Below are 13,137 nucleotides of genomic sequence, written 5' to 3' on the forward strand. Positions count from 1 at the left end.
TTTAAATTTAATAGATTTTTTAATTTAAGTTAAATTACTATGTGCTTTCGGTTTTGGTCCATGATACGCACACATACGCTACAGGTGCATCAGATGGACATTAAGAAGAAGAAGTTTGCTCGAATATTCCTTTAATGGTTGTGCTAGTTGTTAGCCTGCTTTTATTACGCTGTATTACTGAAACCTCTGAGCAGGACAGGTTACTGTATATTGTGTACTCTGATGTAAAGCTAGCGCCGTCAGTGCTGTCGCCTGCTGGTGACTTAAGTTTCAGGATCGTCCCTTAAAAATGTGATCTTTCTTTGTTTCTAACTGGATCGGAGAGCACCAGAGAGATTTTTTTTTAACTGATAAAAAATAATCTCATATCTTTACTGTGTGTTTTGTAAGTGGATAATCAGATTGTTTCATTTTTTTGTGTGTTTTTGTTTTGTTCGTTTGTTAACTTAAGCAAACTGCTCACTATGACCACTAAATCATTGGTGTGATGAAATGCAGATGTATTGTATTGTTCCCTACATTTGCAAAGCACTATTAAATGAAAAAAGATCCTCAAACGTGGTTGTTATATTTTCTTTGTTATGACTGTACAGGTTTAACCTCACGAAGGAAACTACTGGCTGATCACCATGTACTTGTGATGGCAGACAGAATATCCATAATGTACCTCACTCACCTCAAGACCTCATTACAGACACAATAATTGTTTTATTGCTTGCACTTGAATCAAAAGTGAATCTAAAGACTAAAAGACAATAGATAAAAAGAAAAGAACAAAACAAATTAAAATATACTGGTGAATCTTAGATATGATACAGCAGATTTTAATATCTTTTTTTTAAGTGAGCTGATTCATTTGAATCACCAATAAGAGCCGATTCTTTCGTCTGTCAAAAAGTTCATTGACATTTTGAATATATATGTTGACTCTTAAAACTCAGAAACCGTTCCTTTTTTTCAATACCAGACAAGAGATTTATTTATTATTACAAAAGTTCGGCTCTTTTAATTTTTTAAATGTGCCCTTTTCCCCCTCTAAATCGACTCCTTCAATCGACTCCCAAACGATTCATTTTTTCCTAAATCATACAATTAGAGTCGAATTTTTGAAGCCACTAAACGACTCGGTGCCCTTAAAACCTTCTTTACTAACGGCTAAATCAGCAATTCTTTGTAAATGCGGATTGAATAATACACGGATTACGTGGAGCTTCATCGTTATTCGGAAATCTGATAAATGCGATTCGTCAATGCTTAAAATCTTCACCTGAAAGAGTCGACTCAAAGAATCGAGTGTGTTCGGGAACGACACACTGAAATTATACTTCCAAAAGCGAGCTGAAATTACACACGAAACCTGTTCGGAATGCTTAAAAAAAGTAACTTTATGGTTTTTAGTCTAAATTAGTTTTTCCCCCAAAAAAAAACCCCACCATAAATGTCTTAAAGTTAAAGGCTTTTTATACCTTATATACACAACAGGATATATTTTAAACACGAATAGATTATTTTTTTTACAATAATGTTATCATTTTGCTTACTAAATAATGATACGCCTTTATTTTGACATCCTGACAAATTGCTGTATTCGCTCACGGTCAGATTGCGTACTAGCGTCCTAAATAGTGTGGGGAATCCAGTTACACCGCATTAAGTACCCATAGACTCTATGGTGGCGATTGCGTCCTATTTTACATACTAATTAGTAGGCTAGTATGTTAGTATGTAGCGCGCGCGCCACACACAGCATCCGAAGCATCAGTGAAGCAGCGGTGAGGATGAGCATGATGCTAACAGATGTCGAACATCTTAGCAACAGAATGCGTTTTTAGCAAGATTTAGTATGACAACCTGCTTAAAATACACGTTTGATCCTGAATTTCATCTCCTGGTGGGTTTTTTTTATTTGTATGTGTGTGATAACGCTTAAACCGATAAACTGATTAGCTCGTTAGCTAGCAATGTTATTAATAACCAGGTAGCTAAATAATGCTAATGTTAGTCATTCGTTTCGGTTGACAAGTTGTGTTTTTTTTTTTTAACACAAGGTCAAAGATTTCAGTCAGTGCTTGTTAGACTGACTGTAAGTCCGTATTTTTTTTTATTAAACTTCAAACATTGTAAGTAAATATTAATTTTTAAAAAATCTTTATATTCTTTGCTAATCTGTAATGTTACATTAACTAGCTTTAACTAGCTTAAATCTTGTACTAACTGCTGTTCAGTGAGCGTGTCACGGTGGACGAATACCAAATACGCACTTATTCCCTATATAGGTGCCCTATCTAGGGAATCGTGTACTAGTTTACTACGACATATCTAGTGCCCCATATTTGCATTTGGAGTTCAGCCAATTGCAGCTTACCTTCGCTTATGTTAATCAGTATGTTCTTCAGTGATACACATCCAGGCTGCTAACCTTGATCTTTGGTTTGTTCCTGTCTGTTCCAGCCTGGAATCTGTGGTTAAACTCACGACGATGCTGTGCTCGAAGCTTCGGTTCGTGCTGATCCTCTGCATCCTTTTGGCTGGAGCTCAGGGAGACAGTGAAGATTTTGACCCCTACAAGATCCTGGGAGTCACCAAGAGTGCAAGTCAGGCCGAAGTCAAGAAGGTCTACAAACGCCTCGCTAAAGAATGGTAATGTTTCATTTTAGACCACACCGAGTCCTGACGGTCCATGTTTGTGCTCCGTTAAAGCTCCAGATGCACCTGAACTGAACCATGAATGTTCATGATGTTAGATCTGAAGGCTGACGTGAAATATCTAACATCAACTTGACAGTGACTTTATTAGGATTGAGCAGTGCTTTATATTAAAAGGTCTCCTCAATGACATAAGAACGATGTGGTTTATTACACTATTACACACCCACACACACACACACACACACCAGAAATACAAGCTGCTCCTGCTAAGATTGCTTGCGTCAGATGTTTTGGATGCGAAAGGAACTCTAACTGAACGTGCCCTGATTTTCTGATGAAAAATAATTTAAAAAAGAATGAAAAAAAAACCCTGTTATATTAGTCTTGTATAATCATATTTGTTTTTGTTATTTGTTGTTGCCAGGCATCCAGACAAAAACAAGAGCCCAGAAGCAGAAGACATGTTCATTAAGATTACCAAATCCTATGAGGTATCTTAGACCGTTTTGCCGGCTTTGCGTTTTATTACTCACAAATTCCAAATGATTATCTCTCTTAGTGTGTGTGTGTATGTGTTTGTTTGTGTGTGGGTTTGGTGTCATTGTTCAGATTTTATCTAATGAAGAAAAAAGAGCCAATTACGATCGATACAAGCAGACCAACTCCCAGCCTTATGGGCCTCATGGCTTCCGTCACTTCCACAACAACTTTTACTTCGACGAGTCCTTCTTCAACTTCCCCTTTAACAGCAAGGGCAGCCGTGATTCTACCGATAGCAAGTACACGCTGCACTACAACCAGTATGTCAACGAAGTCGTACCTGACAGCTTCAGAAGACCGTATCTGATCAAGATCACCTCAGACTGGTGCTTCAGCTGCGTCCAAATGGATCCCGTGTGGTGGGAGGCGGTGCATGAGCTCGAGCCTCTCGGTAAGGCCCGAGCACTACGACATCAACCGCACTTGTTCTGTCACCACTTGGAAACTAGGACATGGTATCCGTTCTGTCCCTTGTGTTGACACTCTGTCCTTTTCATTTGTAGGTGTAGGAATAGGCGTGGTCGACGTCGGCTATGAGAGACGCCTGGCGAATCATCTGGGCGCTCACCGAACTCCGTCTATACTCGGCGTCATCAACGGAAAAGTGGCTTTCTTTAACTACGCTCTGGCCAAGGAGCACCTCATGCAGTTTGTAGAGGACCTGCTCCCTCAGAGACTGGTGGAGAAAGTAAGCTCTGGACTTCACCCTGCTTTTCTTCATGTTTACTATCATAGAGGCTTGTTCAGTTTTGAGATAAGAGATTTTAGTTGGAAAATTTCAGGACGTTTTACTTTTCAGGAAATTTAGGCAAATAATAATCTTTCCATAAAGCTTCTTCTTATCTGTAGACTGATTTGAGAGGTACTAAATCCTCTGTATTTGTTCCTTAGGTCACTGACCGGAATGACCGCGACTTCCTAAAGAGCTGGTATGATGTTAACAAGCCCCACATTCTGCTTTTTGACCAAGTGCCTGCGGTTCCTCTGCTGTATAAGGTACAGGGGTTTATATTAGGACGTTAGGTGCAGTTCGGTTGCTGAGTGTGTGAGTAATAATGTAACAATGTGTTGACTGTAAGCCGTTTCTCTACAGCTGACTGCGTTTGCCTATAAGGACTATGTCCAGTTTGGTTACGTGGACCAGGGTCTGTCTGAGACGGCCAACTTACTCAAGCAGTACAACATCAACACTTACGCTCCAACTATGCTGGTCTTCAAGGAGAACACGGATAAACCGGCCGACATTATCCAGGTCGATTTTTCACTACGAAGTAATGCAAACCTGTTGTATAAATAATGTGTAAAACACAAAGCATGCAGATACAGGAAATTAATCGGTGTTGGTGTTTATGTGGCATAAGGATCGTTTTTTTTTTTTTTCTTTCATTAAACAGGCTAAAGGGATGAAAAAACAAATAATCGACGAATTCATCTCCAACAACAAATTTCTTCTTGCCCCTCGTCTTGTGAATCAGAAGGTCTTTAACGAGCTTTGCCCCATCAAGCAGTTCCACCGGCGCAGAAAGTAAGCTTTAATCCATCGTGTCATTTGTAAGGTTTGATGATTTGTCAGAGGAAGTAGACTGCTAGTGATTGTAAGCTCTTGTGAAGACTAAAGAACTTTCATTTGTTGTTGTATTACTGTTCTCTCTGTAGGTACTGTGTTCTTCTCATCACTGGGGAGGAGGAAGTCTTCGCCCCAGGAAACAAAGCTTTCTTGTCTTTGGCCTCGGCGAACACTGAGGAGGTTGTCCGCTTCGCGTATGTGTACCAACGCCAGCAGCAGCCTCTGTGTGCTGCGCTGCTGAAGAACAGAGACACTCCACCACAAGTACATGCTCACTGCACCACAGCGAACAAACAAAAACACAGAGCCAAAACAAAACAGCTTCATAAGTTCATGACAGAAAATGCATTAAGTAGAAATGAGAGATTGTAACAAAGTAATTGTGTGTGTGTGTGTGTGTGTGTGTGTGTGTGTGTGTGTGTGTGTTTAGGTGGTGATCCTAGAGCGGCGTAACGGGGCCGGTAAAGTTCTCTACAAGCCCTTCCAGGGTGGCTGGAACGGCAGTGAGGAGGACAAACACAGGCTGCTGGAGGAGCTGGAGCGGCTGCGGAAAGACCCCTCCATTCTTACCCACGATGCCTTTCTGCCTGAACTCAATAATGAGTTCGCCTCAGTCAGTCGCTTTAAAACCTCCCTCTTTTATTAGATTTGCTTTAAATGGGAAATTGGCCTTGGCGTATCTCACGCTCTCTCCAGACAGGACGAGTTCATATTTTACGGTTCCGGTTCAAATATATCTATTTGTCTTATTGCAGATGTTTTTAATCAGGTGGATTTATTCAGCGTTCGACTATTTGTCTGAAATTATCGACGATGTTCTCCACAATAATTGGTAAGTAGAAAACCCGAATAATAACGTAATCTTATATTTAAAAAAAAAAGGACCCGTTATTAGCGTTCTCATTATTACAGGCGTGAAATGATGCCTCTGCTGTCTCTGATATTCTCGGCACTGTTCATCCTGTTCGGCACAGTGATCATCCAGGCTTTCAGGTGCGACTCGGTCCGTTTACATCCTTTGTCAGCGATTTTGAAACGAGTGTGTGGACTTAAGTGTGTTTTTCTTTGAACACGGTTTCAGCGATTCTGGTGAGGAGAAACCGATAAAACCAAAAGCAAAAGAAGCAGCAAACACCCAGAATGGCTCACCAAGCACTGCCAACACTTCCAGGTACCTCCCATGTTCATTTGTGAACGAATAGCTTCGTTTAAATAGCTTCGTTCTCAGAAATTGCTTCTATGAGCCCTCTAAGACTTGTTAAAACCCTGTATTCCGAGCAGCCGCCCACCAAAGAAGAACTTCGTGGAGGTGACCGAGTTAACGGACATCACTTACATCAGTAATTTAGTGAAGCTGAGACCAGGCCACATCAACGTGGTGCTGGTGCTTACAGACGCAACCAAAAACGTTCTGCTCAGCAAGTTTGCCAAAGAGGTTTACTCCTTCACTGGGTTAGTCTTTACATGTACTTCGTTCAGTATTTCATTCCGTTATATTCATGATATTGTACAGCACAATCAGGTAAAAAGTTTAGTTTATGCTTGCTTTATTATTTTAGAGGTATATTGTACAGTGTTTGACCTACTGACCCCACGTCTTCTCCAGGAGCCAGACGCTGCATTTTTCCTTCCTGAATGTGGACAAGCACAACGAGTGGATGTCCACCCTGCTGGAATACGCACAAGACGCCATGCAGCTGGAGGCAGACGAGGAGGAAGAGGCCAGCAACCGCAAGACGGACTACACGGGATACGTGCTGGCTCTCAACGGTCATAAGAAGTACCTGTGTCTGTTCAAGCCAGTGTACACGGGCGAGGACGCTAACAGCAGGCCAGAGGAGGAGGCAGGGAGCTCCAGATCCAGGTCAAGCTCCAGAGATGAACACCAGCATAGGAAAGGAGGGGCACGCTCGCGCTCCACCACTCTCCACATCCACCACAAACTGGACCGCCTGGGCCTGTGGATGGAGCGGCTGATGGAGGGAACCCTACCTCGCTACTACATCCCAGCCTGGCCAGGCCTGGACAAGATCACGGTCAATAAGTAGAGCTGGGAATCGTTGCACGTGTCGAACAGAGACAGCGTTGGTTCTTTTGGGAACAGTTTCACGTTGCTCCAATTGTGGTGTGACTCTGGGTGGCGCTGTAGGTAGACTTCATGACCTCAGAGCTCAGACTTTAACCTTACACAGATGCTGTAAATGACCCGAGTCTAACAGTAGCTCCATTAAACCATGATGCTGCACCATAACTACAGAATGCTGCGCTGGCTCCATTAATACATGACCAAAATGATGCAACACCAGGAAAAGTCCTCTCTGAACAAATCCTGAGTTAAAACAGCTGTCATCGATGCTAGAGGTTTCCTGTATTACCCACAATGCCGCTGGACTACCTGCTTATAACGGTTCATGAAATGCTTAAACACTAGTAGTGAACATCGCTGGAACGTGTCGATTGGGAAAATAAGCTCTTGTCGATTTATTTATTTATTTCAGAACTAACAGTGTTACGTTATCCCTTATGTTTTGGGATCGTTAAAAGTGGAGTCTAGAATAAAACACTGTTGTAACTGCTACGCCAGCAATAACAGTGTCTTTCTGTGACTTCAGCGCAGAACCCAAATCATACATATTGTGTTTCAGGGTGGAGATTTCCTTAAGATGTGAACTGAAAGCTTTCTGTAGTCGGCAAATGCCTTTAACACACACACACACACACACACACACACACCTTTGGGGCGAAGCCGTGGATTTCAGTAGCTATAAGGCTTTACCTGATCCTCCGCACACTACAGTCACTTTCACCTGGTAAATGTAGCATGAACTTTATAAAAAAAAAAAAAAAAGAGTAAGAAGGCTCTTATTTTTTAAACTTTTTTTTTTATTTAAACACGTGAAACAGTAATTGTTACTATATCTAATGAGTATATCAGTATTAAACATACACACACACTATATATATATATATGTATATATATGTGTGTGTGTGTGTGTGTGTCCATTCTATCCTGAACAGAAGGATCTAGAAAACAGTGTCTTGCTTGTGCAATAAGACGAATTTGCCTTGAACCCGTTTCGTTCCATGTGAATTATCCCTGCTGTATTTTGCGTTCCTGACTGCATCGGGGCATTTAGCATGGAGTCAGATGTTCCTTATCCAGTAATATTAACTCCTTGTTATTCCTGTTCTATAAGAAAGATTCCACGATAGTATTATATATTTTCCTTTCAGGCAGGACACACTATAGCATTTAGCACGGCGAGTGTGTACGAGAAACTCCCAGTGCTCGATAGCTGATTAAAAACAAGCTGCCTAGCTTGACTATAGTATTCATAACCTGTCCTTCTTCACCTTTAGGAAACTTCGTAGCTGCTTCTGTGCCTTTTTTCCCGTTGTCGGACATCTCCTTTCCGTGGAACGAGCTTTGGATGATTTTTTTTTTTTACAGCATGATAATCCAAATCCAGTCTTCCATCCCAGAAAAGTTTTTAGCTACCACAGGGCTACCAGACAGATGCATTATTATCTCACCAATGTGCTGTTCAGTGGTCATTAACGTGTACACTGCTGTTATTTAGAGATTATCGGATCTGTGTTGCCGTGATGTAAATAAGCTCATTTCTGTCATGTGTTTAACGTTTATTCGTCACGATTTGACGAGTAATATCTGTAAAGTCCATGTGTATATCTGCTTGGTAGGGTTAATAGAATAGAATAAAGTTTATGTGGCCTGTTTTATTTATTGTAAAAAAAAAAAAAAATTCTGAAATGTAGAGCTTATCAGAAAAAAAATTAAAACATTGAATTTTATTTCCATAACTGATGTGTACCGATGTATCTTTTTTTATTATTTAAATGTTTTTTTTTTTTTAATAATTTTATTATATAATTTATTTATTTTTGTAAATTGTTTTAAAAATGAAACCACTCCTTAAAAAAAGTAAGAAGGGAAAAATAACAGAAAAGCAAGAAATACGATGAGAGAAATGAACATTTGAAATAAAAATCAGTGATGAAAATGCTTGATAAGCTGGAAAATAAAACCTGCTGTAGTTTATAGACTTAAAAATAGACGAGATAAGATAAGGACAACACAGACGGAGAGACGTTTAGAAAGACTTTCATTTTAAAGCGTTTCTTCTTCATTAGTAGTGTTTTGTCTTGGGAAGGACGCAAAGCATTTCGAAGAGCAGGTTGGCTGCAGTCAGTGCAGTGTTTCCTGTAAACGTTAAAAGACAAAATAGATCAGAATAACGTATCGGAGCTCTTGGCTGTTAGTCTGAAATATCCGGGACGTGTGTTACCTGTAGTGTCGTACGGTGGGGAAACTTCCACCAAGTCACAGCCGACAAGATTCAACCCTCTGCTGCCACGAATGATCTCCAGTCCCTAAACACACACACAAAAAATTTGACCAAACAGATTTGAGATCAGATTTAACAAGGTCGGCTTTAAAGCTTATACGTTATACTTCGTGATTCATTTTATCATATAATTTAATATACAGCCGATAATTACACCAGAGCACCCATATGGGGTCAGAATTGTTTTGTTATTCTGATTAAATACACTATGATCCACAAATAAATCTAAAGAGTTTCACAAATATTTTTACAAGTTTCACAAAAAGAAATGAAATTCACAAATAAATAAAATGGGATTTGCAAATTAAAAAAAATATTTATAAATTGTATTTATTTGCGAATTGCTTCCTGCTCATTTGTGAATCGCGTTCTGTGCATTTGTGGATTTGAAACATTTCTAACGTCAAGACGTGCACAAGAATCCACAAATAGGTGGACTCCGCCCACCGTCTACTCCAGCCAATCACGTTCTGATTTACTCGCTCTTCACACTACCCCTGGACCCATTGATGATGCTGAAATCGTTTCCAAAGAAAGCAGAATTGAACTAACCCTTAGTGCTGGCTACAATCCATACAGGGTTACCAGATTGGGCTCGAATCTGCGACAAATGTTTTTTATTTGTTTTTTTTTTAATCGTATTTTGCAGTACATATTACACTGTGATAGTGCGAGTAAATCAGAACGTGATTGGTTTGAGGTAGACCGTGCCACGATTGGTCAGCGCCACGAAACGTTGTCCATTGGCTGGAGTAGACGGTGGGCGGAGTCCACCTATTTGTGGATTCTTGTGCACGTCTTGACGTTAGAAATGTTTCAAATCCACAAATGCACAGAACGCGATTCACAAATGAGCAGGAAGCAATTCGCAAATAAATACAATTTATAAATATTTTTTTTATTTGCAAATCCCATTTTATATATTTGTGAATTTCATTTCTTTTTGTGAAACTTGTAAAAATATTTGTGAAACTCTTTATATTTATTTGTGGATCATAGTGTATTTAATCAGAATAACGAAACAATTCTGACCCCATACACCCAGGAATCCAAAATATCAGAATAATCATCCAACTCCTGCTTCGTCCAATCAGAAATACTCAGAAGTCTGCATGATGTGACCACAAAAACATGTACCGCGATTACCTGCATAGGTGTGAGGCCGGCGATCTCAGGTGTTCCAGTGCCAGGGGCGTAGGCAGGATCTAAAGAGTCGATATCGAAGCTGAGGTACACGGGCCCTTTACCCATCTGAGCCCGAACCTCGGTCATGAGCGGCACTAGAGATTTGTACCAACACTCCTCTGCCCGGACCACCCGGAAACCCTGGAGAGGAGATTTCCTGTTATCAGCATGCACACTTCAGAGACATGAAAGAACAACAAGGCTCTCTCTCTTGGTCTCTCTCTTTTTCTCTCTCTCTCTGTCTCCCTCGCTCTCTGTCTGTCTGTCTGTCTCTCTCTCTCTGTCTGTCTCTTCTGCTTTTTCTCTCTCTCTCTCTCTGTCTCTCTCTCTCTCCCCCCCCCCCCTCTCTAACACACCCACACACACCCTGGTGGCTCGGTGGACTTATGTCATATCATTAATCATTTATTGGAGTCAGACCTGTTCTCTGCTCCAGGAGTAGGAGTCAGGTGTATAACCGGTTCCTCGGAGGCCGATCTGAACCACGCGTTTACAGTCGAGCAGCCCTTCCTCCACACAGCGTCTGAACGGTGTGCCGTGAGTGATCTTCGACCCCAGGGTCACGTCGCCCGTGTCAGCATGAGCGTCCACGTGAATCAGACCCACCGGTCCGTGTCTGATAGAAATAAATCGATATCAATGGATTATGCTTTTCACAAAGGAACACAACTAACGATAAACATTGCATTGTTTTCTGCTCTACCTTTCTGCCACAGCCTGGAGAATCGGGTACGCAATCGTGTGATCTCCCCCTGGGAAAGCAAACAGAGTCATTAATCCTGTGTACAAGTTCAAGTTCCACAAACATCGTACATTTTAACATGACACTGATTTCGCTGAGTGGACCTTTTGATAAAATATATACAAAAGGTTAATCATTATAGAACAAGCATCAGAGCTGCAGACAGTCAGTCTAGAACACGTCGAATGAAGTTATCCGTTATGTCATCTCTTTGAATTTTAGTTAAAAATACGCTTCATTCTTTAATCTCTCATCGCACAGAAACTCACCCAGCGTAAGCGGTATGCAGCCAGTAGCCACCACTTTGCGATACGTCTCACGAATCCGCTTACAGGCGTCCTTTAGGTCATACAGGTTCACGTTGACGTCGCCGATATCCGCCACCATCATGGACTCCCAGGGCGCAGCTCCTGTGGCAGAGTAGGACCTGAGCATGACCGATTCTGCTCGGATTTGCCGAGGGCCAAACCTACAACAGAACAATTCAATTTAATCACATTTGGGGCATTATTTAGAGGTCCGGCTGATATTTAGCCTCACCTCCTGGTCTTGCTGGTGTTGAACCCTTTGGGTGCTGAAAACGATCATCATCATTGGGCTCACTGCCTTGACACTGAAAAGCATCAATGCAATAACAATGCCGAACCTGAACGAGACTGCTTTTTGGGCTTTTTATCAGCCTGAGGTATCTAATATAGCTGTCAGCGTCAGTTCAGGCAGGCCACATAGTCAGGCTCGGCTATCAGCTGATGTCAATTTTCTAACCCCGCCCATCAGCTGATCTGATTCCTAAGCGCGCTATTGGTCCCTTTCGAAAAGGGCACCCTATTTAAATGCTTTTCTCAGTCGGTCTGCTTGGCTGCTTTCTCTGCACTGCTGCAAACAGACAGGTCCTTCTGTAACATGCATCTCGATAACAGACGAGTGTCTCTTCCTCCTGGGCATAGGTTAGAGATATATATGCCGCTTCTACATGGTTAACCTCATGTTCATGTAAATACAAAAGTTAGTTACATGTGGAAAGGCTTAGGTAAATATACAGTGGACTTTAAGCTGAAGTTTAAAGGGAAATACGACTTGGACGTTTTCAGTATTTGGGCACACGAGCACGAAATTATTCCAACAAAAAAAAAAAAAACCCAGATTGATGTCACTGAGGTTTTCTTTACCCAGGGCATAATCTCACCTAATCTCTGCCAAGGGGTCAGGTGATAAATTCTGGCTACACTGTGACCCTGATTAAATGTCTACTGAGCTTCGATAAATGATTGAACGCATGTTGTAATACGGCTTTATTTAAAATCAATAAATAAATCATTAATAAATGAATAAATAAAAATATATAGAAAATAAATCAGAGAAATGAGGAGGTTTTGGGTTTGGAAATATTTTGCCTATGTAACAATGCCAAGTGGGGCAAATAAATAAATAAATAAATAAATAAATAAATAAAAGACAGGTGAGATTGGTATGTGATGTGGTATGTTATCAAACCTAGTTCCGGGTCGGTTGGAGGTCCCGGTGTCAATGGGAACTCCGATGAAAGCTGCATCCAGACCCTCAGCTGTGTCCTGATACGGTAACTTGGCCATGGTGGCGATTCCGGACACACGGGCGACAAACTCAGCGCTCGGAGGGACATTGTATGTTTTGCCGGACATCAGTCTCCTCGGGGTGGCTTTTACATTCCCGATCCCATTCCCATTCCTGATCCCATTCCCGAACCCACTCACCCCGAACAGATGACGCCGCATGAACGCCACACATGGCCTCAATTCACAGATTAATCTCATCTCCATGAAATAAACCTACGCTGCTCGACCGATTACCTGCTTTCCGCGATTTCCTGCGATTTGCACCACTTTTAATGAAGCGCATTAACGCGTAACGCGGTGAAACTTCTGCTTTATAACCGAGATGAACTTTTGCACTGTAACCAGATCCCCAGCGCCAGGGGGGGCGTTTACTCACGCGGGGGCTCACGGGAAATGTAGTTTATTCATCGCCTCAATTCTAAACAGATTTACCTGCTTTTACATGGTTTACATACTGTAGTGATGTGGTAATGTTGATAATCCGTGAAATCA

At 41.4% G+C, this 13,137-nt stretch overlaps 2 protein-coding genes across 4 annotated transcripts; one reads left to right on the top strand and one right to left on the bottom strand.

Moving 5' to 3' along the window:
- Positions 1 to 1,581: 1,581 nt before the first annotated feature.
- Positions 1,582 to 8,632, top strand: dnajc16 (DnaJ (Hsp40) homolog, subfamily C, member 16). 3 transcript variants are annotated; one of them, XM_027144999.2, is made up of 15 exons: positions 1,582 to 1,891; positions 2,452 to 2,640; positions 3,074 to 3,140; positions 3,259 to 3,580; positions 3,693 to 3,877; positions 4,081 to 4,185; positions 4,283 to 4,441; positions 4,584 to 4,714; positions 4,846 to 5,020; positions 5,187 to 5,369; positions 5,512 to 5,588; positions 5,669 to 5,749; positions 5,838 to 5,927; positions 6,038 to 6,208; positions 6,363 to 8,632. In XM_027144999.2, the coding sequence occupies exons 2-15, from the start codon at positions 2,480 to 2,482 to the stop codon at positions 6,802 to 6,804; spliced, it is 2,349 nt and encodes a 782-aa protein (XP_027000800.1). In that variant the 5' UTR covers positions 1,582 to 1,891; positions 2,452 to 2,479; the 3' UTR covers positions 6,805 to 8,632. The 3 variants fall into 3 exon arrangements, with proteins under 3 accessions (XP_027000800.1, XP_027000801.1, XP_027000802.1); XM_027145000.2 differs by having other exon boundaries at positions 1,582 to 1,772; XM_027145001.2 differs by lacking the exon at positions 1,582 to 1,891 and adding an exon at positions 1,961 to 2,120.
- Positions 8,633 to 8,863: 231 nt separating this feature from the next.
- Positions 8,864 to 13,018, bottom strand: agmat (agmatine ureohydrolase (agmatinase)). The gene is made up of 7 exons (XM_027145004.2): positions 12,545 to 13,018; positions 11,320 to 11,519; positions 11,012 to 11,060; positions 10,729 to 10,924; positions 10,270 to 10,449; positions 9,064 to 9,148; positions 8,864 to 8,978 (listed from the first exon to the last, which is right to left on the bottom strand). The coding sequence occupies exons 1-7, from the start codon at positions 12,847 to 12,849 to the stop codon at positions 8,905 to 8,907; spliced, it is 1,089 nt and encodes a 362-aa protein (XP_027000805.1). The 5' UTR covers positions 12,850 to 13,018; the 3' UTR covers positions 8,864 to 8,904.
- Between the last annotated feature and the right edge of the window lie 119 nt (positions 13,019 to 13,137).

This window comes from Tachysurus fulvidraco, chromosome 23, assembly GCF_022655615.1.
Source record: "Tachysurus fulvidraco isolate hzauxx_2018 chromosome 23, HZAU_PFXX_2.0, whole genome shotgun sequence".
Taxonomy (NCBI): domain Eukaryota; kingdom Metazoa; phylum Chordata; class Actinopteri; order Siluriformes; family Bagridae; genus Tachysurus; species Tachysurus fulvidraco.

What these genes read in the sequence shown, in the direction of transcription:
- dnajc16 (XM_027144999.2), top strand. Translation starts at nt 2,480, where the DNA reads ATGCTGTGCTCGAAGCTTCGGTTCGTGCTGATCCTCTGCATCCTTTTG. An exon ending in TCAATAATGAGTTCGCCTCA is followed by an intron (nt 5,370 to 5,511) that starts GTCAGTCGCTTT and finishes GTCTTATTGCAG; the next exon opens with ATGTTTTTAATCAGGTGGAT. An exon ending in GAGGTTTACTCCTTCACTGG is followed by an intron (nt 6,209 to 6,362) that starts GTTAGTCTTTAC and finishes CGTCTTCTCCAG; the next exon opens with GAGCCAGACGCTGCATTTTT.
- agmat (XM_027145004.2), bottom strand. Translation starts at nt 12,849, where the DNA reads ATGGAGATGAGATTAATCTGTGAATTGAGGCCATGTGTGGCGTTCATG. An exon ending in CTCCAGGCTGTGGCAGAAAG is followed by an intron (nt 10,925 to 11,011) that starts GTAGAGCAGAAA and finishes TATTTCTATCAG; the next exon opens with ACACGGACCGGTGGGTCTGA. An exon ending in CCGGCCTCACACCTATGCAG is followed by an intron (nt 9,149 to 10,269) that starts GTAATCGCGGTA and finishes GTGTGTGTTTAG; the next exon opens with GGACTGGAGATCATTCGTGG.